The sequence below is a fragment of the Macrosteles quadrilineatus genome, unplaced genomic scaffold (assembly GCF_028750875.1).
Source record: "Macrosteles quadrilineatus isolate MER2022 unplaced genomic scaffold, UCM_ALF_1.0 Scaffold_1__1_contigs__length_201487025, whole genome shotgun sequence".
NCBI classification, from domain to species: domain Eukaryota; kingdom Metazoa; phylum Arthropoda; class Insecta; order Hemiptera; family Cicadellidae; genus Macrosteles; species Macrosteles quadrilineatus.
Window position 1 is genome coordinate 50716801 of NW_026542594.1, and position 27609 is coordinate 50744409.

The window sequence follows — 27609 nt, forward strand, 5'->3', positions numbered from 1 at the left end:
GATCGTGTGGATGAGAATTTTACCCTACTCTCATATGAAGAATCTTCGCTTCATGACATGGTAAAGAAATCCTTTGAATTAGGGAAATATGGAGAAACAAGATCAAATAACCTGCAATTGTCCATAGAAGAAGAACGTGGAGTATCAATTCTTGAGGATACCATAAAGAAAACAGGAGATCATTACGAAGTTGGTCTTTTATGGAAAAATGACGAAATTAATTTTCCTCCAAGCTATGACAATGCTGTTAGAAGATTAAATACTCTTGAAAAGAAAATGGAAAGAAATCTGGAATTTAAAGAAGCTTACACAACCAAGATTGAGGAATATATGGAAAAAGGTTATATTAGAAAACTCAGCCCTGAATAAGCTGCTATCATAACAGGTCGAACATTCTATCTACCCCACTTTGGAGTATCAAACCAGAACAAACCTAACAAAATAAGATTGGTTTTCGATGCTGCTGCTAAATCTCACGGAGTCTCGTTCAATGATGCACTACTCAGCGGCCCTGACTATTTGAATCCATTGCCATCTGTGCTGTTGAAATTCCGGTTAGGAAAATTTGCTATCGTGGGAGATATAAAGGAGATGTTTCACCAAGTAAATATAAGAGATGAAGACGTTGACTCACAAAGATTTCTGTGGCGAAAAGACACAACCAAACCCCCAGATACCTACATAATGAAAGCGATGACCTTTGGAGCAACATGTTCACCAAGCTCTGCACTGTTTGTTGTAAACCACAACGCAAGACAGTTTCAATCTTTGTATCCTGAAGCTAGTAATTCCATACTGACTAAAAAATATATGGACGACCTGCTAGATTCAACCGACATAGAAGAGGAAGCTAAACGACGTGTTCAAGAAATAATTGAGATACATAGAGCTGAAGGGTTCCAAATTTGTAACTGGATGTCTAATTCAAAACAAGTACTTTCGAAAATTCCTGAAAACCTGAAAGCTAGCCAAGCCAAACATTTGATGCCCGACACTCGACTTCCTACAGAACGAGTACTTGGATTATGGTGGGACGCTGAATCCGACTGCTTTGTGTTTCATCGCAATGTCGAAAAACTTGAATTTCTCGAATCTGACTATCCGACGAAACGAGAGATTCTTAAAGCAGCTATGTCAATTTTCGATCCTCTAGGTCTCAATCCTACCACAGTAAAAGGGAGACTACTGGTTCAAGATGTATGGAGAACAAAACTAGGTTGGGATGATGTTGTGACACCTGAACTTAGTCTGAAGTGGAAAGCTTGGATGGATGAAGTCAAAAGTCTTCGAACACTGAAAATACAAAGGTGCTACTTCAACACACAAGTCAGTGACTCAGTTGAACTTCACATATTTGTTGACGCGAGCGAAGAAGCCTTTGCTGCAACTGCATATCTGCGTCAGGAGAACAAAAACACTTACGAAACGACATTGATCATGTCACGTGCCAAGGTGGCACCCATCAAGAACCTGACTGTACCTAGACTGGAATTCCAAGCTGCCGTTTTAGGATGTAGAGTAGCTTCTGCTGCCGAACAAGATGTGGGTGTTTCAATCAAAAAGAAAACGTATTGGTCTGATTCTCAAACAGTCCTACACTGGACTAAGTCAGATCCAAAAAACTATAAACAGTTTGTCTCTATTGAATTGAAGAAATTCTTTTGAAATCTGCACAGGATGAAACCTTTGGTGAAGAAAGGAAACTTTTGATGAGAAAGAAGTCTATTCCGAAGTCAAGCCACATTTATTCACTCTCTCCATATTTGGATTGTAACAACATTTTAAGAATGTCATCAAGAACCTCAAACTCACCCGAACTGACAGATCAGAAAAATCTTATAATATTGGATGGCCGACACTTTACTTCGAGATTGATAGGACAAATGTATCATAATGAATGTTTCCATCAAGGTCTCGAGACATTTGGGTGCAAGATAAGAGAAAAATTCTGGATAAAAAATCTACGACCACTTCTAAAGAAAATTAAGAAAGAATGCATGAGGTGCAGATTGAATTGTGCGAAGCCTGTTCCCCCCAAATGGTGCCTCTACCAGAATTCAGAGTAACAAGAACCAGCCACCCGTTCTTCTACACTGGAGTAGATTACTTCGGACCGATAAGTAACTATAGGGAGGAGATACGAGAAACGTTGGGGAGTTTTGTTCACATGTTTGACAACTAGAGCTGTCCACTTGGAAGTTGCACATTCTTTGAACACAGAAAGTTGTATCATGGCAATCGAACGTTTCATTAGCCGAAGACCCTGTCCATCGGAGATGTTCTCGGACAATGGGACAAACTTTGTTGGAAGTGACAAAGAACTCAGGAATGCTACTAAGTGTTTAAACAATGTCCACATTTAGAGGGTCATATCCAGACAAGGTATCAAATGGAACTTTATTCCTCCTTGAGCCCCACATATGGGCGGATGCTGGGAGAGACTCATCAGATCAGTTAAAACCGCATTAAAATTTGTCATGCGTTCCCAGTATCCTAAGGATGAAGAACTTCAAACCTTTCTTGTTCGAATAGAATTTATCATCAATTCAAGACCACTGACTAATGTACCAATTAAACCAACTCAATCCAGACCCGCTCACTCCAAACCATTTTCTTAGAGAAGCCTTCAAAATAGATATCAATGAAGACAAACTTTGCAGAAGGCAGCTAACTCGAGTTAAGGCCCTACTGGACAACTTTTGGAAAAGATGGGTTCATGAGTATTTACCCTGCTTGACAAGGAGGTGCAAATGGCATAAAAGAACTGTTCCACCTGAAGTCGACGACTTGGCAATAATTGTAGATGAAGACAATGCACGTAACACCTGGCCCCTTGGAAGAATATCTGCCCTATACCCCGGTCGAGATGTACAAATAAGAGTTGTTGACATCACAACACCAAAAGGTACTTTTCGGCGTCCGGTGACAAAAATTGCCATTCTACCTGAGGAGGGGAAAGATGTTAATGACTAATTTCATATATATGTATGACCATTGATTAATCTTTATATTTATGTTGTATGATTTGTTTGTGAAGATAAATTATCACATGTTTTAATAATGTTAAAATAATAAGTAAATAAATAGTGATTGAAATGTTGTACTGAAATTGACTTTGATAATTGACAATTTAATAACGCCAGTATAAGCAGCTGCCTTCCTTGAAGGTGGAGTCTTTGTGGTTGGTTGTACTAACGCAGCCACAAAGGATTGGCTGGTCAAACAAGTTCAGGAGCTGAGTCCCTTTGAGGGAATCTCACTGCAGCTTGCCCCCAGCCAAAGACCTTGTTAAAGCTGTGAAGGTATCAGTGTTTTTTCACACCTCAACGGGCGCAATGACCAAGAAGGATTTGATGCAGGGCCTCAAGCTGCAGAATGACCTTGAAACCGACCACTGGGTGGTTGTTGGGGGGAATCTCAAACCCTGGTTGGACAATTCTTCGTCATGATAATTCACTAAGACTCCCTGCAAAAGCTGATGTCTCTTGCAATACTCTTATTCCTGGGCTGCGAGAGGATTGCCTTCAGGCTGCATGGGAGCAAAGATCCCCACAAGTAGAGGATGGTTGCGGTGCTCCAGACCAATCTCCAGCACAGCAGGGTGGCTACGGCTACGCTTTGCCAGAAGATCCTTGTTGACCGCATAGGTGTGGCTGTGATCCAGGAGCCATGGACCGCAGGAGGCAGAATCATGGGGATGGGCACCACAAAAGGTGGGTTGATATATGATACTGACAGTGACAAACCTAGAGCTTACATTTTTGCCAGTACAAATATTAAGACATTGAAAGTCACTAATCTCTGTTTTAGGGATTGTGCCGTGACCGATGTATACGAGCAGATGGGTGACGGTGACGTCAACTTGCTTTAGTATACCTGCCGTGTGATTCAAAGGAACCACCACCGACCAGAGAAATGAGGATGATATGGAGCCAGGGAAAGGAGACACCTGTTGTTGGGCTGCGACGCCAATGCCCATCACGTGGCCTGGGGAGGTCAACGTCAATGAGAGAGGAGAGAGCTCCTTAAGTTTTATAGCTGAATCTAATTTAGTTATATTGAACAAGGGATCCAAACCAACCTTTCGACAGGGGACAGGGGTGGTACTAAGGGAAGAGGTTTTTTGACATAACTTTGGCTAGCAGTTATGTGGCGATAAATGTTGTAAAATGCGGGGTGTCTGATGTCCACTCAGCGTCGGATCACAGTCACATTGAATTTACTATAGGCATGATCTGTACAAAAGAGACCTATAAGAACTTGAGAAAGACAGTCTGGAGCCAGTGTCGAGAGGTGCTAGGGGACAGACGAAGCCAAATAAAAGACACAAAAGGGACACAAATGGGGTGGAGAATATGGCAAATTCTTTGAATGCGGCCATATTAAGCTCTTAACAAGAAATCTGCCGGGACACTGTAAAGAACATGCGCAGGCAAGCCTGCTGGTGGAATAGTGGGTTAGAGCAAGGCCCCACTAGAAAAAACTTTTTTTCTAGTGGGGCCTTGGTTAGAGTGTGTAGCGTTGACTTAGCCACAGCTGTGCCTTTGGTCTAGGTCTATACATAGTTTAATATTTATTATGAATAGTTATTTGTGCAACTAGTGAGAAAAGTGAGCAATTGACTCACTCGAGAGAAATCCTTACTCACGAGCCGTAGGCGAGTGAGGAATGGTTTCTCGAGTGAGGCAATTGTACTTTGAACACGAGTTGCACATTATACTTTTCCTACAGTTACCATAAAACAAAAACATTTGTGAAGAAACATGAAGAAACATAACCTATTTTTACACAGAAGTGAACTTTTAATATAACATTTAAGTGAAGTGACAAATACAACAGTACAACAGCTGACCAGCTGATTTACAGCCAGTGCTGCCAACGTATTTCGCGCGCATACGACGTTGCCTGCATGTTACGCGCTCACTATTTCGTGCCTTCACGTTGCAAATCTGGAGTGAGACAAAGTAATTAGAGTGAGACAATGTTAACATTGGTGAGCGAATTGGCCACTTTGCTTTCTCAAATCAGCGAGAGAACATGTACATTGTTAGGTAACTGTAGGAAAAAGCTGTTGCTAGTTTTGTTGAAAATATTTTCGTTTGTAAATAAATCATTATCAAATATTCGTTCATATAATGGTGAAATTAATTCATACAGATTAAACATCGCTATATATTGGTGACCCCGAATAACGACAACAAGAAGCACGACATTCCTACATCAATGTTACCAATGTCGCTAGAAGAAATCGAAGCTCAATATTGGCGAATCTACGGGTGCAACAAAATGAACTTTCCACCAACGTTCAGCAACGCAACGACCCTGGTAATGCAGTGCCGGATTTAGGGTACTTGCGGCCCTAGGCCAAATTATTTGAGCGGCCCTCCCACTGTGGTGGAAATTCCTTGCGATCGCGAAAGTAATCGTGAATATCTCCAATATGCATCAAGAGGTCATCATCATCGACACCCGTGATAGTGGATGAAATCGTGGACATCACTCCTAAACCAAGTCAAAGCCATCATAGGTATCCATGACCGCGGCAAAATCCATGCAGCAAGGTTTCCTGCTGCCACTTGTTCTCGAATGAAAAAGTGTTTGATTTCAATGTGGTTGGTTCTTCTGTGATGCTGGATTCTGTGCTAGACATATAGCAGCTTCAATGTCTACGAAGATCATGGGTGTACTACATTATTTGTTTTTTGAAGGTCTTTCAAAAGGTTTGGAGAAAGATTGATAAATTTTGGTTTATAAGGTTAAAAAAAAGAGAAAATCCCACTTTAGTCCCATAAAATCCCTCTTTGAACTCCGTTCCTATGGTCCGATCATGCTGGTTCGCAAAATTATTCAAATTAATCCCGCCTTACACCTTTAAACCAAATTACATCGAAATCATACTCAAGTCAAAAGTAACTCAAGTTATCGTCTCTACGGACACACAGCGTTTATATTCTTCCCTTTTTCACCGTACTTCGAACACAGAGGTCTATACTGGAAGTCTAAGTTATTTATATACGAACAATTGAACGTGTTATTTACGAATAGTGATAAAACAATATATTATAGGCCTAATATCCTAAAATTTAATCCTAAGCAAAAGCTTATCTAGTAGCAAGCAATACCACTATTGGCCAATTAAGTTAAGTTGTAACTTATTTAATTAATTGGTATGTTACCTAAGTATCAGACGGGTAAAAAAAAAAACAATCAGGACAGTTATAAATTTAGTTGTACCTACTTGATAGGTATTCAACAATGTGTATTGTTTACAGTACATTGGTTGTGTGATAAGTAAATACTTTTTTCCTAAAGATACCTAACAATGTACATGTTCTCTCACTGATTTGAGAAAGCAAGCAAAGTGGCCAATTCGCTCATCAAAAAACATTGTCTCACTTTAATTACCGTACTTTGTCTCACTCGCTTCAGATTTGCAACGTGAAGGCACGAAATAGCGAGCGCGTAACATGCAGACAAGGTCGTATGCGCGCGAAATACGTTGGCAGCACTGGCTGTAAATCAGCTGGTCAGCTGTTATACTGTTGTTTCATTAAATGTCATATTAAAAGTTCACATCTGTGTAAAAATACGTTACGTTTCTTTACCAATTTATTTGTTTTATGGTAACTGTAAGAAAAATATAATGTGCAACTCGAGTGCAAAGTGCAATTGCCTCACTCGAGAAACCATTCCTCACTCGCCTACGGCTCGTGAGTAAGTATTTCTCTCGAGTGAGTCAATCGCTCCCTTTGCTCACTAGTTGCACAAATAACTATTGTCTTTTAATAATAAAGTTGTTTATTAAGTTAATTTGTATATTTATTTACGACAGAATCAAGTACTTTTGCACTATTAGTTGGACACAAATGGTGGAAGGCAGTTACGTGATTTTCAAAAGCACATTTTAGCAAATTTTCCACATTTGAAAGTAGCTATTATCGCAAGTCTCATGGTAATACCTAGGTCCGGCGGTCCGGGACCGTTTAAATTTTTTATTTTTTTCCCAGAGGCCAAAAACCTGTGTGTTCAAATGTTAGATTGTTAGATGAAATTTGGTTTGAAGGTGTAAGGCGGGATAAATTTGGATATTTTCACAAACCAGCGTGATCGGACCATAGGAACGGAGTTCAAAGAGGGGTTTTATGGGACTAAAATGGGATTTTCTCTTTTTTTACCCTTATAACACAAAATTTATCAATTTTTCTCCGAACCTTTTGAAAGACCTTGAAAAAACAAATAATGTAGTATGTAAAAGCGTTTTTATACGGTTATTGGTGAAGGAGAAAATAAAAATATTTTTCATTTAAAATTTCAATGTTATTTTTTTGGACAATATTGTAAATGTAGTAGTTGGCTTAATTATGGATATATTTTGATCAAACTTGGCAGATTTCTTTATCCAACACTAAGCCATTAATATATTTTAATAAAAAATCCACTTTATTAATTTCCCTTGAGCAGCAAACCTAGGCACTCTTAAACAATGTTAATTTAATATATTAATTGAAAAATCAATCCAGGCAAATGGAAATTTGCTTAGTCGACAGGATTGCTGCACCGGGGGTATTTATATAGTGGGAAACTTCCTATGGACTAATTACATTGATTTGTTGTGCTTTTATTTGCATAAAAGGGGGTAATGGTCTTATTTTAAGTAAAATAGTTGGTGAAATCGTAACATGTAGCAATTTTAAAGACATCATAACCGGAAACTGCAGTGGGTCCAGACGTGATACCCGAGTTAAAAACACTTCTATAGACAAATACATCAACATTGTATGGTAAAACTGTCTATGACTCGTACACAGCCATCGGTGTCGGATTTATATGAGTTTTTGCGCCAAATTAGGTTGTTTTGTACGATTTTTCTAGTTTCTTGACGTGATCCTTTGCGTAAAGCATATCGAATTCGGTATTTTTGTAAAGCCCTTTTAACGTGCTACAACCTTCCCTTTAAGTTATTTCTGATATATTGTATCAATAAAACGTAATCAACAAAAATAACACAAAAATATTTAAAAATATAGGTTTTTGCAAAATTACGAACAATACGGTACTTTCCTGTTAAAGGGAACATTCATTATTATCGATGATTTTTCTCGATATATCGATATTTTTTTTCCGATCCATTACAAACACATTGACAACTGATCTTGTTTAGGCTAAAATAGTCTATTATAAGAAATGAAACTGTTCTAAGCTAACCTAACATAACCAACCAAACTTGCTGTACCATTTAAAAATTCCGTTAGGGTTTGATAACAGAAAAGGCAACTTAAACACGGAATTTTTAAATGTTACACAGCAAGTTGGGTTAGTTATGTTAGGTAATTTTTTTATAACAGTTTCATTTCATTATCGTTTTTCATTTCATTATCGTTTGTTGATACTGTACTGAACAATATTTATCGTATTTGTCAGCTCCAGCTGATATGTTTCAATTTGTTAATATCGATATATCGAGAAAAAATCATCGATAATAATGAATGTTCCCTTTAACAGGAAAGTACCAAAAATGCACTAAACAAAAGTGTAAAAGTATGAAAGATAGCATGTAAACTTATCTTTCAAACAAAAAAAAGTTCATTCCGATCCGATACATGGTATGTAAAATATAGTTTTTTTTAATATAGCCCTTTCCGCCATTTTGACGACGTCATAACCGGAAACTGCAGTGGGTGCAGAAGTGACACCCGAGTTGAAAACACCTTATTCAGACACATACATCAACATTGAATTGTAAAACTGTCTATATAAGACTTGTGCACTGCCCTAGATGCCAGACTAATAGGCGTTTTTGCGCCAAAATAGGTTTTTTTATGAGATTTATCTAGTTTCCTGACGTAATATTTTGAGTAAAACATATCGAATTTGGTATTTTTGTAAAGCTTTTTAAATGTTCTACAACTTTTGCCATTGGTGGTTTTTGATATACTGTATCAATAAAACGTTACTAACAAAAATAACACAAAAATATAAAAAAATACAGGCTTTTGCAAAATTACGAAATAATTACTAAACATACAACAAATGTGTAAATGTAAAACAAATAGCATTTAAACTTATCTTTCAAATAAAAAAAAGTTCAATCCGATCCGACAAATAGTTTGCGAAATATACGCTTTTTAAAAATCAATGGCCGCCATTTTGATTACGTCATAGCCGGAAAACGTGGGGGGGAGGAGGTAAACGCCCAGGTTTTTTAAACTCCCTAGACATCAAACTAAAACATTATGCAAGAATATTGAGTATACGCAATCTTGCACACTAAAGTATAGCTAGCTGCAGGACTAAACGGCGAATAAGGTCAATGGACTCGGGGTGTCAGAGTAGCGACCGCGGTTTCCAAACGATGAACGGCGAACAGGGTTGGTCAAATGACCCGGGGTGTCAGGGTAACGGCCCTGGTTCCCAAAACGATGAAACGGCGAGCTAGCGTCGAGGGATCGTGGATTTATTGTTCCTTTACAAGATTTTAAATGGACTGGTGGATTGCAGTGATTTAGTTAATGTCAGTTGCTTTCTCAAATGTTTTTTCTATTTTGTTTTGTTCAACACTATATTGCATGTATCACTATGGCTGTGTTAATGTCATTGTAGTCAATTCTCAATTATTTTGTCTGTCTTGTTGTATTGCAATCATCATTATGTTAAATTTTCATATTGTAGCCATTAAGCAAATATCTATCTTTTGTGTAGTTAAGCATGTACTATAACACTATACATACATTTATTATTATTTATTGTAAAAATATGTCATGATGTTAACGCACCATACCGATGTTAGCCATCAAATTTTTCATACGTATTGTTTTGTTAGAATTTTATAGCATATTAGCATAGGCTATTAGTTGTTACCGTCAAATAAATAAATAAATTGCTGTACTTACTCAACGAACAAAGACTTGACTAAAAAAAAAACCAGTTCAACTTCAGTCAATTCAATATTCAATAGCCACTCATGACTCACTAGGCTAAGGCTAGTCAGTCTCAGTCTCAGTCAATGCTATTGCTTTATGCTTGCTAAAAGCTATAACAAAACGAAAACATAATCATATGGTGTGGTCTGTGGTGGTGGTGTGGTGTGGTAGTTGTTAAAAGATTTGTCTGTCACCGGGATTTGTTTTATTTTACACAAGTTACAAAGTTACAAGTTACATTTTTTCATTCCATCACGATTCTATATCATCTCATATGACTTCGAATTTCGCAACTAACAAGTTTGGACGATAAAGTTTGGACATTTCATCATAATAGCACCTTATTCTTAACGGTTTCTCCGATATCATTGTACGCTATCAAGTCAGTCGTCTCTTCAGACTTTGAAGTTTTGAACTAGGCATAATAAGTTAAATAACGTTCAGTAGTAGGCTAGTACTAGCCTATTTTATTTGTCATTTCAACTTATGCCGAAGCTTGACATGGATTAATCTCACATCTACACTTAATAATGTATCTGATGTTTCCAGTTAACATATTGAAGTCAAGCAATTTAGTTACAGGTAGATCTATTAAATAAGGGTTAATTAGGCCTAGGCTACTTAGGCATACCTAATTAAGTCACAGTTAATTAACCTGCCTAAGTCACCAAAAGTTATAGCCTAACTTAGTACGGCGGAGATGGTGTTTAGCTGTAAGTTAGGCCTAGGCCTAGGCCTGTATGTTTCTGATATGTTAGGTGAGTAAACAGTTTCTTTACTTGCTAAGCCTAAGGTAATATTGATTGAAAATAGGCCTACAGTGGAACCTTGATAACAAGACCCTCGATAACAAGTCACCCTTTTTAACAAGTGTCATTTTCTAATCCCCTTGAATTATATTTTAGCCCTTCTCACACGTTGGAAACCTCGATAAGAAGTCAACCTTGATAACAAGTCTTATTTAATAATCCCCTTGAGAGTCTTGTTATCAAGGTTCTACTGTATTGATTAGGCCTTATCAATATTTGAACTATGAACTATGGTACCTACTGTATCATTTTTTGGGGTAATAGTTCTCATGTGTCCGATGTCTTAATATTACAAAAAAAGGTCCTGCGCATAATGGCTAGGGTTGATCCTGAGGAACATTGTCGCCCCATTTTTATTGAATTTAATATTTTAACCGTTATTAATTTATATAGCCTATATTTAATATCATGTTAACTAGTTTTAAGGAAATGGACTGACATGCCATAAAAAGTGATTTTCATGATTTTCAAACTAGAAACAGGCATCAATTTGATATACCCCATGTTAGACTGAGCAAAACAAAGAAAAGTCATAAAATTCTGGGCCTAAAATGTCTAAATAAATTGCCCAACAAATTGCTATCACTTCCTTACAAAGTTTTTATAGCTAAAATTCTTATGTGGCTAGTAAAGAACCCATTCTACAAACTTAACGATTTTTTAGAACTTCCTAAACCATTACATATTGAGTAATGATTGTACTTTTTTTCTCTTATAGTTATCCTCATCTGCATGCATTTTATATTCTCTTTGTATCTTTTGATTTAACCTTGTACTCTACATCTATTGTACTCTTCCTTGACAAATGTTTACCAACATAATACCTTCTTTGACCATTCCACATGCATTTGTAATGTCTATTGGAAAATAAAGCTTTTGATTTTGAACTACAGTAGGTAGAACTTCTTTAATCCGAACCCCCATAATCCGAACGTCCACTAATCCGAACCCCTCATTGCTGTACTCTATACACAGTACAGCAGTTCTTTATTGTATACTGTATTTAATTTACAGTACTGTTTATTCACCATGTTTACTATTGTGTTAAATAAACACTGTATTTTACTTTATAAAACATTTTTTCACTTTTACCAAAATAATGTTGATCAATTTTAGCCATGTTTTAGCTATTGTTATGTAAAAACAACAATATGTTCTGTAATCCGAACTGTTCAATAGTCCGAACTACCCCTGGTCCCAATTATTTCGGATTAAAGAGGTTCTACTGTAGGCCTATATCAATTATAAATAAAATGACACTGTCATAGCCTAACCTATAACTAATTTAACCAAACTTGCTGATAATGAAAAAAATCTAATGGAGATTTAAGGCAATAATCAAATTGATACGAAGTTAGTTTCAATAGACATTCAGTGTAGCCCACTTACCACTTAAGAAACTGTACCCGTTAGGTTGGCCTACCTACTTTCATATGTTTTATATGATTTGAATTAACTTATAGGCTAGGTAGGAGCTGCACTTTACTTTAGGTCCTAAACTCATTCGAATGAAAATATCGATCGATATATCGACCAAACGATATATCGAATGAAACAATCGAACAATCGATATTTTCATTCGGTTGTCTGTAGGACCTAAAGTAAAGTGCAGCCTAGGTAGGTAAGTAGGCTACTTAGCCCTTCAAGACGTTTTGACGTACTTGATACGTCAGTACTTTTTCGCCCGCTGCTGCGTTTTGACGTATTGCGTACGTTCTCAGACCTTCCGTCCGATGCTGCTACCTATCGGGGAAATCCGCTTAAACATCTGGACGCTATCGATATTGCAGTACGTTGAGGGATAGATGTGCTACATGAAACTACAAAAATACCCGGTTTTAGAAACTTTTGGTTGCCTTTGGTGACAAATGTTTACAGGCGTTTGAGCAGAAAAATTTCACTCGCGTCGTCTTGGTTATGTCGTTGTTTGTTTACGTAATTAGATGTTTTCTGTTATTATTGAGTGAATTCCGATTGAGATATTATTTTTAATGTTTTATTATAGTTTCTAGTGGTTTTGTGGAGCAGAAAAGTTTTTATTTCAGTGGATAGTGATTGAATTGTGGTGTAAGTTCTCTGTTATGGTATGGCTCGCAGTAGTGAAATAGATCGTTGGCTGCTGTCGGAATTTGTTGACGATGTAGAGAGTGATGAATATGATATAGATTTTGCACAGTTACAAGGTGATAATCCCGAAGGTGAAAATCCAGAAAGTGATGATGATTTAGCGATAGTTAGGCCTACACGAGGTAGGGTTAGGTTAAGTTATGTTAGGTTAGTTTAAGTTAGGTTAGGTTAAGTTAGATTAGTAATAGGTTATTGACACAATTACCAGGCAAATGTGCCAATATTTAGTGGTTTTTAACGCTTTTGCGATTTTCGATTGCGCTTTTTGGGGTGAAATAAGTTAGGCCTAGGCCTAAAACTTTGGTGTTTGCCGGGGAAGACTTCCGTATCTGTTGGCACAAACAACCGAATTAAAATTTTGATTATTTGATTGTTTCATTCGATATATTGTTTGGTTAGACGATATGTCGAATAATCGATATATCGATCGATATTTTTGTTCGGTTGTTTGTGCCAACAGATACGGAAGTCTACCCGTTTGCTGAAAAGTGAAAGAGGAAAAAAGTGTTTGAAATTGCCAGACGAGAAAAATACTATTAACTTAAAGTAGACCTAATAAAATATTTTTTAAAGCTCCTAAAATCGCTGAATTCTAGCATTTTTCTCGATTTTCAGATTGGTTTCAGAGTTGGGCGTTTCCCCCAATAGTGCCAAAGGTAAAAAGTGCGGCTGCACTTTACTTTAGGTCCTACACTCATTCGAATTAAAATATTGATCGATATAGGTATAGATTAATCGATTGTTTCATTATATTGTTTGGTTAGTTAGGTAAGGTTAACCTAACCTAACTAACCAAACGATATATCGAATGAAACAATCGAACAAACGATATTTTCATTCGAATGAGTGTAGGACCTAAAGTAAAGTGCAGTCAAAAGGGCTTAAAAGTTTTATTTTCTTAAGGAAAAAAAATTCAATATAACATAACTTAAGTAGTTAGTAGTACTTAGTAGTAGGCCTAGGCCAATAAGCTCAGTATTAGGCCCTACCAAATAAAGTCCACTCCAAATCTAGGCCTAGTTAACTTACTAACCTAGACTACTTACTTAACCCTTCAATGTGCAAGTTTTTTTAATAAAGACCAACCCTGCTGCGTGGGTTTGTTCGGCTTTCCAGCAGGGTCGGAACATTCGTACTATAAACGCATAAGTTATAACTTTGTTATTTATAATTATATTTTAACAATTCTTTCACCAAATTAAACAGCAAATTACTGGCTTTAAAAAAGATATATAATACATCAAAAGTCTAGGACAGTTATACAAGTTTTTCATACCTTAAAAGTTGAGTTTTGTGTGGTTAATCTTCTAAACATTCTCCCAAACATAGTCCTGCTTCACATTTTGGGCACCAGTACCTAGTGTCCCTTCTAATTCCTCTCTTGGAACACACACAATATCTTCTTTTAGCATTCACTTTGTTTGCAGTAGGTGGAATGAGGTAAAGGAAATGTCTTTCGGTTTGCCGAGCTGGTTTGGGTTTGATCGATGGTCTACCACTTACATTTCTCTGCACTTGGGATCCATAGGTTTCAAATTTAACATTTTTACCATTTCTAATCTGAAGGCAAAATGTTCACTTTTTTGGTTGGTACATTTCCAAATAATATAGGAATTCAAAACAGTAACATTTAGCAGCCCTTTGAAAATTTTTATATACCATTTCTGCCCCCTCTTTCTTTCAAGCTGATAACTGTGTAGCATTTGATCCCTCAAGTCAACCCCTCCCATTTGTTTATTATAGTCAAGTACCAAAACTGGCTTAATTTCTTGCCTACCACTCTTGCTAGTTTTCACTCCCATTTCATGGGAATGGAAGGTTGAAATAAAAGAGACAACTTGTTTATCGCGCCATTTCATGATCATGACATCTTCGCTATGCAATACAACTATTTCACCCTTATCCAACTTTTGACTTTTTACTTCATCAGGTAGGCCTACACACTTCCTGGTCAGTTTTTCATGGTGCCACAAGTGTCAGTTTTCCTTTTTTTCAATAACTTTGAAAGTTCCGGTGAATTGTTCCAATTATCCATCCAGAGCGTAAAACCCTTATCGAGAAGAGGCGCCATGAGAGATAAAACAATTGCAGTGGATTTGTTTGACTTTGGTGGGACAATAGGATTGTCAAAAACCATGCTTTTACCTGTGTATATAAGAAATGAACGGGTATACCCCGAAGATGACTCACAAATCTCAAAAGAATTAATACCAAACTGAGCTGCCTTCAGCGGCAAATACTGTTTGACCCCCAAGCGACCTTTCCACAAAGTTAACGATTCATCAATTGAAATATTCTGGGAAAGGCCAAATGCTGCCTGAAACTTATTATTCAGAAAAAATTCTAAACAAACGTTTCTGTCCATTGTCACTGAGTTTTGTCTCATCGCAAAAATGCAAGTACTTGGAAATGAGCTGAAACCGCTCCAACGGCATTGTACTTGGATACACATCAGTACGTAACAAACCATTTTTTGAATAGTATGCTCTAAGACTAGGCCTTTGGTCAATACCCATAAGCATCTCTAGGCCAAAATAAACATACAGTTCATTTTTGGTAATAGGGACCCACTTCTATGTACGAGAAAACTGATGGAATATCATTCCCTGCTTCCTATGCTGCTGCTCCGCATGGACAATAAGGTCCATGATTGTGTCATCAAAGAAATATTTTAAAATATGTAATTCATTTTCATAATTTATTTTGGGACCTGCCTCACCCATACCAATAAAATTTTCCTTTTGAGGTACATAAATCTCAACGGATTCCCTAATCATTTGTGGTACATTTTCAGTAGGCCTACGTCTAGCAGGGAGAGGATTGTCACCTCCTGCCCCAGCCACTACATCCTCAATTGTCATTTCAACATTGTCCAATTCCATTGGTTGGGGGGGGGGGGTGACATAGGCCTAGGTGGAAGAGACATTGGTGAAGGCGTAGGGTTAGGATTAGGCTCACCACCACCAAACTCACTAACACCAACATTAGGTGTAGGCCTAACTATCGCTAAATCATCGTCACTTTCTGGATTTTCACCTTCGGGATTATCACCTTGTAACTGTGCAAAATCTATATCATATTCATCACTCTCTACATCGTCAACAAATTCCGACAGCAGCCAACAATCTATTTCACTACTGCGAGCCATACCATAACAGAGAACTTACACCACAATTCAATCACTATCCACTGAAATAAAAACTTTTCTGCTCCACAAAACCACGTAGTTAATGGTAAAACCAACTAATTACCAAATAGTTGCTATGCTATGCTATGCTAACTACCACATTTAACCAACAAAACCACTAGAAACTATAATAAAACATTAAAAATAATATCTCAATCGGAATTCACTCAATAATAACAGAAAACATCTAATTACGTAAACAAACAAACAACGACGTAACCAAGACGACGCAAGTGAAATTTTTCTGCTCAAACGCCTGTAAACATTTGTCACCAAAGACAACCAAAAATTTTCTAAAACCAGGTATTTTTGTAGTTTCATGTAGCCCATCTATCCCTCAACGTACTGCAATATCGATCGCATCCAGATGTTTAAGCGGATTTCCCCGATAGGTAGCAGCATCGGACGGAACGTCTGAGGACGTACACAATACGTCAAAACGCAGCAGCGGGCGGAAAAGTACTGACGTATCAAGTACGTCAAAACGTTTTGAACGGTTAAGTAGCCTACTTACCTACTTAGGCTGCACTTTACTTTAGGTCCTACAAACAACCGAATGAAAATATCGATTGTTCGATTGTTTCATTCGATATATCGATCGATATTTTCATTCGAATGAGTGTAGGACCTAAAGTAAAGTGCAGCCTAGGAAGGTAAGTAGGCTACTTAAGTAAGTAGTCTAGGTTAGTAAGTTAACTAGGCCTAGATTTGGAGTGGACTTTATTTGGTAGGGCCTATTACTGAGCTTATAGGCCTAGGCCTACTACTTAAGTTATGTTATATTGATTTTTTTTGCCTTAAGAAAATAAGACTTTTAAGCCCTTTTGGCTGCACTTTACTTTAGGTCCTACACTCATTGGAATGAAAATATCGTTTGTTCGATTGTTTCATTCGATATATCGTTTGGTTAGTTAGGTTAGGTTAACCTTACCTAACTAACCAAACAATATATCGAATGAAACAATCAATTAATCTATATATATCGATCGTTATTTTCATTCGAATGAGTGTAGGACCCAAAGTAAAGTGCAGCCGCACTTTTTACCTTTCGCACTGTTGGGGGAAACGCCTATTTCACTCTGAAAAAATATTTTATTAGGTCCATTTTAAGTTAATAGTATTTTTCTCGTCTGGCAATTTCAAACACTTTTCTTTTTCACTTTTCAGCAAACGGGTAGGCTTCCGTATCTGTTGGCACAAACAACCGAACAAAAATATCGATCGATATATCGATTATTCGACATATCGTTTGGTTAGTTAGGTAAGGTTAACCTAACTAATCAAACAATATATCGAATGAAACAATCAAATAATCAAAATTTTAATTCGGTTGTTTGTGCCAACAGATACGGAAGTCTACCCCGGCAAACACCAAAGTTTTAGGCCTAGGCCTCACTTATTTCACCCCAAAAAGCGCAATCGAAAATCGCAAAAGCGTTAAAAACCACTAAATATTGGCACATTTGCCTGGTAATTGTGTCAATAACCTATTACTAATCTGACTTAACCTAACCTAACTTAAACTAACCTAACATAACTTAGCCTAAACCCTACCTCGTTGGTTTATCCTAAATCGGTCATTTTTGACACTTTGTTAACCTGAGCATGGGTTAGGTTAGGTTGTATTTGATTATATTAGGTAAAATTATGTTAGGTTGGATTATATTTAATTTGGTTTAGGCCTACTAAAAATGGGTCATTTTTGGCACATGCTATTTTGTAAAATTTTTCAAACCCGATTTTCTGGGTAAAAACGGCATTTGCCAAAAAAATTGTTGGAAATGGACTAAGTTGAATAATAAGAAAAACACATATTAAGTTAAAAAGTAAAAACATTCAAACCCAAAAATCATAGAACTCTAGTGCTTTTGCGATACTGGTACTTACTTACTTTCCGTGTCCAGAATTCAGACTTCGCTTTTCAAAAATTAGCTACCCATATGGCTTTGTAAAAGATCTTCTAATGTGCAAGACTGGTCTAGGCGTGGACAGATCAGCAGATGGCCAGGATCCTGAAAAGCACCACACGCACACAAGATGTTTTCTTTGTCTGGTAGGAGACCCCATTTCTGCATGTTTTTCTTGCATTTTGGTACCTCGACCCTGATTCGATTTAGGGTCTTCCACACTGTGTAATGAGGGCCTCCACTAGGAGCCAGTTCCTCCCTGGCTGGTATGGGAGGGTTAGTCAACGTGGCCTCCCACCTTGCCACCTGATTGCTTGAGAGTGATCCATTCAGGACTCGTGTTTGTGATAAAAAGCTCTTTCTGGACCGAAGCCGTCGCTCTGCAGGTTGGTGGCCGTGTAATGGGTGACGAGGGTCTGTCTCTTGCTTAGTCCTTTCTAAACTGTGTTGGCAGCGACATCACGTTGGATTGATGGAGGGGCAATCCCTATGATAGGATAGAGTTTGTGTACTGGGGTTGGTTTCAAACACCCAGTTACAATCCGAGCCATGTCATTGACTGCAATGTCAACCTTTTTTGCATGTGACCAAGCATTCCATACTGGTTTCGCAATGTTCAATCGCGATGTTCAGGTTGACAGAGTTGTTTCCCCCAAAAGTGCCAAAGGTCTAAAGTGCATAACATAGCCTTATTTTAACCTTAGGATTAAAAACTAAAGAGAAATCATGTACCTAACCTAAAACAAATGTATTTATTGAGCAGAGCGATCAAAGCTCTTTGGGATCAACTTCAATGCAAACAATATAATAACACTTTATAGCTCAATAACGGCTGAACACATTTCAGCCAAACTAACAAGATGCTCTTTAAAATAAATGTAAAATTGAATGTCAATGAATAATTTTAAATCAACTTTGTTATTTTAACTAAAACTTTGAAAATGGGAACAAACTGCACCATATTTCTCTGTCTTGTCCATGAAAATATTTTATTTTAGCTTGTGAAACTCCAACTAAAACTAGTATTGTACAATGCACAATCTAATAATCAACAGAAAAAAGAAATTTAGGCCAAAAATGTTAATAAATAGGCCTACTGTAAGTATTTTATAAAGATTTCCACCTGGGAGACATTTATTTGGAGAAATGGCCGGCATTCCTAGAAGCAACACCACATGTAGGCCTGGCAAACCTCAAATAAAATTGTTTCACTCGCTCGAGGCACACAAAGGGTTATTAAATTGATTTGTAAATAATTATGCCTAATTGTTGCGTAGTTAGTAAGTGTTTCGTAATTGGAAATGTTTATAATAAGTTATGGTTAAAATAACATATGATTATTTTAAGAATAAACTAAAATTAAAAAGTTAAGTAGAAATATAACAAAAGGTGTACAAATATTACATCATTGAAAGTTGTTTTACCGTATTTATATCGTAGGTATTATGTAACTGCTGTTATGTTTTATTTGTTAAAAGTCTACAGTTTTACTATATAATCGTTTTCTTATTCTCTCTGTAACTTAATATTAGACATTGACAAGGGGATGATTAATTTCATTTGTAAACTTACTGTTGGCAATATATGGTGCAACAGATGTGATGTGATTGTTTACGTTCTTGATGTTCATACGTTTGCGTTTGTACTTTCATTGGTGATAAGTTATTATAACTTAGTTATGGGTTTATTATTATGTTTTATAAAAGGGGTGGCATACAAACTAATTTGATTGGATGTATGGGTGAATATCAAATTGAGAGAGAATTTATGTCCCAGCAAAAAAATCTCTAAATAAAAAAACCCAAAACTTATTTTTATTTAATTGTTTCATGTATAAATAATATAATTAATACATTTTATAAAAGGATTTATCATATATTAATATTTAAACAATATTTGAAAGCCGTTTTTGTCAGGTCAATAACTGTCCCCAAGACGTCATAGAGAAACTTGAAGCAGTTTATTAAATTTAAAAAATAAAAATAAATAACCTTTTATGTTGTACAACCAACATAAATACATTCTTCCATAAATACTACCAACATAAGAACATTCTTCTGTGTCTTAATTAAGCCCTATTAAGTGTTTTACAGTTAAATTATCATTTTAAAACAAAATTTTAGCATGTAAACGTAAGTCCCCCGGTAAAATGCCAAGTATTGATGGCAATTTAAATTTGCTGCCATAATCACCGCTAGCGCTCCTATAGTCCCGCCAGAGCCATCAGTGTCGCCATGACAGATGGATAGAGTGGACTATGCAGTGTTTGTCCGGATTTCATTTTCCATTTATTCGCCAAATAATATCGATTGAGCTAAGTGTTGTTGTTATGTTTATTGTCTGTCAGGTCATTAACGTCTATAAACTTATTATTTATGCTAATAAAAATTATTTTAACAATGAATATCATAGTTTTTGTGTTGCATTGTTGTCACAACGATTGTTTACCGCCATTTTAGCTGTTACAACGGCACTATAGACAAAGACTGCCAAATTCGTCAGGTCGCTATTGCTCAGGTCGCTGACGTTTTTGACCTGATTTTATACCCATTCTTTGTTTCATCACAGATCCAGTAGATTTAGTTGTTATGAGTGTGTTATTGTTTTACCTTTCTTTGTTTCAAATGAATATACTCTCTTACCAGTAGCCTACTTTGGTGATGACAACTAATGTTGTATTTCTATTGGTGAGATCGCTAACGTTTTCTAAAATCAGTAATATTACTAAAACAAGATAATTTGTACAAAAAGTTGTATTGTCTGAAAATGACTTGCATTTTCAGTAAATAAATTACTACTTCTTTACTTTGCTGAGTGCCATAATTAAAGCCTTAAAAGTGTCTGTTTTGCTAGCGCCGCATCAGGTCACTAACGCCACATCAGATCGCTAACGCTCACGAAAATTAATATAAAATTAATTTAAAAAAATATATTACACTATTGATGTATTATTTTTAATGGTTTGTTCTCTCTTTGGTCAAAGTAGTTAAAAATTAGTAAAGAAAAAAATACTTAAATATTCCAAATTTTTAATAAAAAACGTGAACATTTCAGGTTGTTCCCATTATTAATGTTTTATTTTTACATACCTATGATCAAAAATTTTAATTTTAATTATATGATATATGCATTATTCAGGAAACAAGTTAGATGTTTATAAACATTGTTTTTAATTTTCAAAGGAATTTACTATTTTTTTCAGACTTAGGGACTTAGGAACGTTAGGGACCTGATATTTGTTGTCTTTGTAGTTGATAAGACAAATATTCATAAAAAAATAGAAAAACTTACATTGAAGCTCTGCTGTGGTTAGCAATGTATAATGTAACACTTTGTTTATTATTGGGTCAATAAAGAATGTATTTTAACAAAATAATATTCTTTTTCTGCTTTCATTTTCTCTCTCTATTTGAAATTCACCCATATAGCCTATATTCATAAATAAAAATTTTTACGAATAGGTAGTGTTTTTGGCGTCTAGGGACATCAAAATAAAAAGCATATCGGTCCCGGCTCCAGGTCTTACCGTGCCACCTACGGTAATAGCTACTTCTCTATCTTAGGAAAATTCAAAAAAACAAAGGAGGTAGCAAAGGAGTAGCTAAGGGCTGGCTTTTCCGGCGATATTTAACTTAGCCTATAGTAGTGGTCAGATCATAATAAAAATGACATATTCTTGTTCAGGATCAAATCCTGAACAATTTCAGTAGGCCCATTCCCAATGTCATTTTCCATAAAATTTTTTTTGGGTTATACCGATTTTCTGGGTAAATGGGTCGTTTTTGATACAATCATTTTTGGAACCAGCGTGAAATTTCAACAATTTTAAAACCTATAACTTAATTACCTTTTGTTTGTGTACCTATCTTAAGTTATTGATATATTCATTTTAGGCTATGTTTACCTAGATCAGTAAAAAAGTAAATAGATAATAACTCAATTCGATGGTTACATAAACAAATTATAGCCTATTGTAGAAACAATATATTGAACCGAATCAAAATAGATAATATATCGCAGGTTCTCTGCGGAACTGTACCCAAATATTGATTGGCCCTAGGCCAGTTTCATTTAGCCTATTAAATACGTAAACAAATCATAGGTTGACTCAATTCGATGTCTATATAGGAAAATGATGATGTTTCCTAGGGAAAACGTCAATCAATTTTGTATTCAGGTTGTTATTTAGTATCTCCATAGTGGGAAAAATACTTTTTTAACAAGATGTCTGTGATTGATATAATTACCACAGTTGGCATTCATTGATCAAGTTCATTGCCAAGATTCAAATCAAATTAATAACAAAACAGTTCAGTTAATTGATTACATCTTATGTCAGCAAAACCTAACATTCAGTTTAAAAGAAAACAAAAGCAAATCATAACTTCTGCAGAGTGTCAAGCGATCTGATTTGATCCACTTACTGTGAAAGACAGGGGAGGGTAGGAAGGGTAGCTATTTATAGAAATGGTGGTAGTGTGCATGTACGCAAACGATAAATGGGCTCCGATAACTGACCTTGGCAAATCAGTCATTGGTCGCTGTTGGTATGTCACGTCGTCACAGCCCAAGTTGAAATATAAAGAGTGTCGAGGTTCTACTCTAAAAGAGGTTTATATTATTGGTTGCAAATATTCTGCTTATCAAGGATATCAAATCATAGACTTATAAAACTACTTTTAGCAATGATAATTACCAAGGTACCACATTTCAAGGAAATTATGTGAAAATTTGAGTTAGGTACTATAGTTTGAGTTAGGCCTACCATATACAAATCATTCATGTTCCTTTTAGCTAATTTCCCTTAAGGAAGGGGGGTGGTAGCTATTGCCTTAGGTGGCACGGTAAGACCAGCGAATACAGAATAAAAATAGAAGGGCCACTCGAGACGAAAGCTGTCGCCACTTTTACACCGCTGCCGCCACCAAGATGGCGTCCGCTGCGGATGAGTCACTGTAGTGGTGCGCGCACACCGTACCGTATTCGTTGGCATAGTCGCACACACCCTGCTTGTTTTATGTTTTACTTTATATTGTACGTCTTGCAAATGCCTCAAAACAGGAGAGCACTATTTTGAAATGGAATCTGAACATAGCCATATTATACTTCTTTTAATAAAATCTGTTTGTAAAAGATACTTCACTGTAAGATTGCACCGCCATTCAAATCTCAAAACTAAAAGAAGAGAGGTTTTAATCGGTTGAATAGTAAGGCTGTAAGTTTGTGTATAAAGCTAACATATTTTTCAAGCTTCTAAAATAAGCTACACAATACAGTAATAAACCATTATTTAAAAATAAATACACGTCGGTAACGACCAAACTTTGTATTTCCATTATCTCTTTTTTATGCATGAAGTTGCAATTCTCCATTTACGATTCACATGCCTGTATCACATGAAAATTTATGTTTATTTAGTTTAGGTTTATTATTATAAATTTTATTTTATTTACGTATATTTAGTTTGTATTTATTTATGCAAGAACCTGGTTGCAGTGGCAGCGCTCAGCGCCTGGTCCTCGCCGCACCGTAGGACGGATATTACTCCCTCTTCAACTTAATTTATTTTGATTACCAAAGATCGTAAAATTCCCCCAAAAACATATGTTAAGGTTTAACTCATGCTCTCAAACCTTTTCCACAGACGAAACTTTCCTGACCAAAAAATAAAAAAACTTCCTCACTGAGTAACTTTTTCATGTCACGATTTAAACATTACTGCAAACAGTCAACTTCAACTAGGTATTAAGATTGCATTGAGGTTAGAATTAATACTTTTAATTGCACCATTAGCATCCACAATTAATATAGTTTAATTTTGCTGAGTTTCAAATTTTTATCTTGACTCTAAGTATGTCAAACAGCGGTGTTAATGAAAAGCGCGCACTACAAAATTCTCCGTTTCTAAGCGCTACTTTCAACCTGATGCCACCCCAAAGATGGCGGACTGGCGACAATCCTAGTAATGGTTGTATACAGGGTGATTGATATAAGTGTGCCAGCCGTTTTATTCGAAAACTATAAGAGATATCAAAAAAAGTTAAATGGTAAGTGCCTTGGATTTTTTATTAAAAAAATTATAGTCAAGTCAAAAAAATTATTTTAGCCGCCATTTTTCCAATATGGCCGCCAACTTTGATTTTTCTTATGGAACACCCTGTATTTTATGATGTATTCTGGTAGAAAAGGTAATTTTAAGACAATTTTATTCTTATGATTTTTTTCATAAACCTAACCGTTTCAAAGATAATAATGGTTTAAGTTGTGAAATTTTGAATGGTTTTCGAGCTAAACAGCGCATGCTTGCTTCGAAACTCTTTCTCATGCAGAAATTTCAAAACTTTAACCATTATTATCTTTAAAACGGTTAGGTTTATGAAAAAAATCACAAGAATAAAATCGTCTTAAAATTAATTTTTCTACCAGAATACATCATAAAATACAGGGTATTCCGTAAGAAAAATCAAAGTTGGCGGCCATATTGAAAAAATGGCGGCTAAAATAAATTTGTTGACTTGACTATAATTTTTTAAATAAAAAATCCAAGGCACTTACCATTTAACTTTTTTTGATATCTCTTATAGTTTGCGAATAAAACGGCTGGCACACTTATATCAATCACCCTGTATAGCGCATGGCCCTTCTATTTTTATTCTGTGTTCGCTGGGTAAGACCCAGGCCCGGGACTGATAGGCTATACTTTTTCATTTTGATGTCCCTAGAGGCCAAAAACGCTATTCGTTCAAATTTTAATATATGTATATATATATATAATATGTATATAATATATGTATATATATATGTACATATATTTGTATATACGTCCGTGAACGCTATTAGTTGAGTAATTTTGGCTTGGAGGTGTAAGGCGGGATAAACTTGAATGAGTTCGCGGACCACTATAATCGGACTATGGGAACGGGGTGTTATTGGGTTAAAATTTGGTTTTCTCATTTTTGACCATCAAAACATAAAATTTTCCAATTTCTCTTTACAATATTTCAAAGAGCTTAAAAACAAATAATTTAGTACATTGGAGTGTTTTTGTGCAGTTTTTGGTTACAAAGAAAATTTAATAAATTGTAAATTCAAAATTCCCATGTTATTCTTATGGAGACTAAGTAAACTGTTGTATTTTGCCTGTTAATGTATATATTTTGATCAAACTTGGCAAATTTATTTATTTTATACTAAGCTATTAATATTTTACCAAAATCACACTTTATTACCTTCCCTGTAGCAGCAAACCATGGTACTTGTTAAACCTAATGTTATTTAAAAAGATTTAATTGAAAATCCAATACTGGTGAATGGAAATTCGCTTAGTCTGTAGGTTTGCTTCAGCGGGGGTATTTAATATGGTGGTAGGAATAAATCATCCGCATGCCTATTCTTGAACAATGAATATTTAAGATAAACTTAAATAGTTTTGTTGTTTGTTTAAGTTATTTCTACTGTTCAACCCAAAAATATGTATTATAGTAGACTCCCTCTTATCCAGACACCTTTTAACCGGACTACACTCAGCGGAAACGACATATCTTTAACCGGACAATTTTATCAGCACATCGGTTTAACCGGACTAGATCGGCAGGAAGTGGGCGGTACTGAAACGACTGTTCTCGTGGGAAAGATTTTAGACCAGTAATTACGTGTCTAAATACAATGCTCTCCTAAATTTAAGTCAAATACAGTACAGTATGCATTTAAACAGTCCGTTTTAACGAGTTTTTGGGGACGTTGGTTTAACTAGAAAAACTGTTATCATGACTGTCCTCGGTCCCAAGTAGTCCAGATAAGGTCTACTGTATTTTGATGGCCCCCTGATATTTTTCATTGATTCTAGGTTGCTGCAAATGTAAATTAACAATGGAACGCAACAAAAAATTGGGATGTCTTGTTCTGAACCATCTCCATTACAGTACTACTGTGCCAAAAAATATCCTTCCTCCAATTTACATTTTGAATATATCGACACAGCATCAAAATGCTCCCTTCAGGACATGCCTTACCAGTAAACCAGAGGTATCTGTCAGATTTAGTCATCATCAATATATTAGGACTTTTCAAACTACCAGCCATTTGTTTGGGGAACCCAATAGACCCTCATCAAAAATTGAAGAAACAACTGAAGCAATTAAAGAGAAAGCCAAAGAGGTATTAACAGAAAAGAAATCAGATGTAGCTAGTGCTGTACCTTCTGTAAATAAAGAAACAGTCATTGTGAAGAAGTCCATTGGTCAAAAAATAATGGACGAGGTTCGTCATTATTACCATGGATTCAAACTACTCTTTATTGACATCAAAGTCTCATCCATTCTTGTATGGAAGGTTCTGAACGGAGGTACATTGTCAAGGAGAGAATACAATCTGGTAAGTATTAAAAATCCCCAATTTTCTATACAGAGAACTGTTCTAAGTTACATCAGGTTTCAATTTACACTGGTGGTTACAGCTTTAAATTAAAGCAATTTTGTAATGTAACGTGCAGTTTTAACGAAACCTTCATAAAAAATGCAATTTTAGTAAAATTAGTAATTTTTAAAGCTAATTAAATAGGGTATATTAATGTGTGTTTTGTTGTTAACAGTTTATTTGTATAAGACATTTACATGAAACCTAATTATGTCCCATTAATTTTACTTTTTGTTGCACTATTCCTATGAAAATAAAATCAAGTTTATAAAGTTTAAAATGCACAAAACGAGCTAAGATAAAATGATAGTTGTCCGTATATTAACTTAAGGTCTCCACCAAGCTCCCGTCGCATCCAAGCATGTTAGCTCAAATTTGTGACCAGTGTTGTGCTCCTTACTTCTTCCACTTCTAATCTAGTCAGTCTCCAATAATATTGGTATATTTTTCTTGGCATGACATACAAACACCTTGTGAAGGAAAATTTATTCTCCAGCCAAGTACGTATCACGTTCTGAGATTAGTTTCTATAAGAATGGGGTCAACCCCAGACAAAATCTTTTTCCAGTTGACAGATATATTAGCAGAAAAGTGTTTCATTTTAAAAATTGTGCATATATAAATGTAGCCAAGAGGGTTCAAAGAAGGCCGTACATGTTTGCACAACAAAACTGTCATTGGATGTTCATAGTTTCCACAGAGACAGCAATTGATGTCAAGGAAACTTTGCTGGTAGTGATGTTTAACTACTAGGGAAAACCGTAGTGCTTAGCAGCCCTATAATACAGACCTCTCCTATCAGATTAAAAACTCATCTCGTTCGGACACACACCAATCAGCAGGCCAAATCTATTTAAAGAAAGAATTTTTCAGCCAAAAACCTTTTGGAAATGTTCAAGAACTTTTGAACTTTATCCACCCCTAATGCTAATTTTCTACGTCCAAACACACCCATCCACACTAGTTCACCAGTTGTGATTCAGCAAGTAGCTGCTCAGAGCTCAGCAAATGCCACATGTTCAAGGTCAAAACTTACGACTTACTATCAACTCGACACTTACTTGGGGCAATGTGGTTGTAGACTGCCGTAAAAAGGTGTTTGCATTAACCCACTCACTTAAAAAGTTACAACATTTCTTGCCTTTGCACATAAAGTTACACCTGGTTAAATCACTTGTTTTTCCCCACTTCACTTACTGCAACTCTGTGATCAATGACATGACAAAACCTCGCTGATGCTCTCC

General features: G+C 36.0%; 1 protein-coding gene across 3 annotated transcripts in view; it reads left to right on the plus strand.

Annotated features, from left to right (window-relative positions):
• The first annotated feature begins 10032 nt into the window (after nt 1–10032).
• LOC128983012 (mitochondrial proton/calcium exchanger protein-like) overlaps nt 10033–27609 on the plus strand; it is a 73546-nt gene continuing 55969 nt past the window's right edge. Inside the window, exons 1-2 of one of the 3 annotated variants that reach the window (XM_054402133.1) lie at nt 10033–10502; nt 25797–26323. In XM_054402133.1, the coding sequence (XP_054258108.1) occupies nt 10451–10502; nt 25797–26323 (579 nt within the window). In that variant the 5' untranslated portion in view covers nt 10033–10450. Of the gene's footprint in view, nt 10503–10550; nt 10679–25796; nt 26324–27609 lie in introns of those variants that run through there. The other 2 variants (XM_054402131.1, XM_054402134.1) reach the window with 2 other exon arrangements.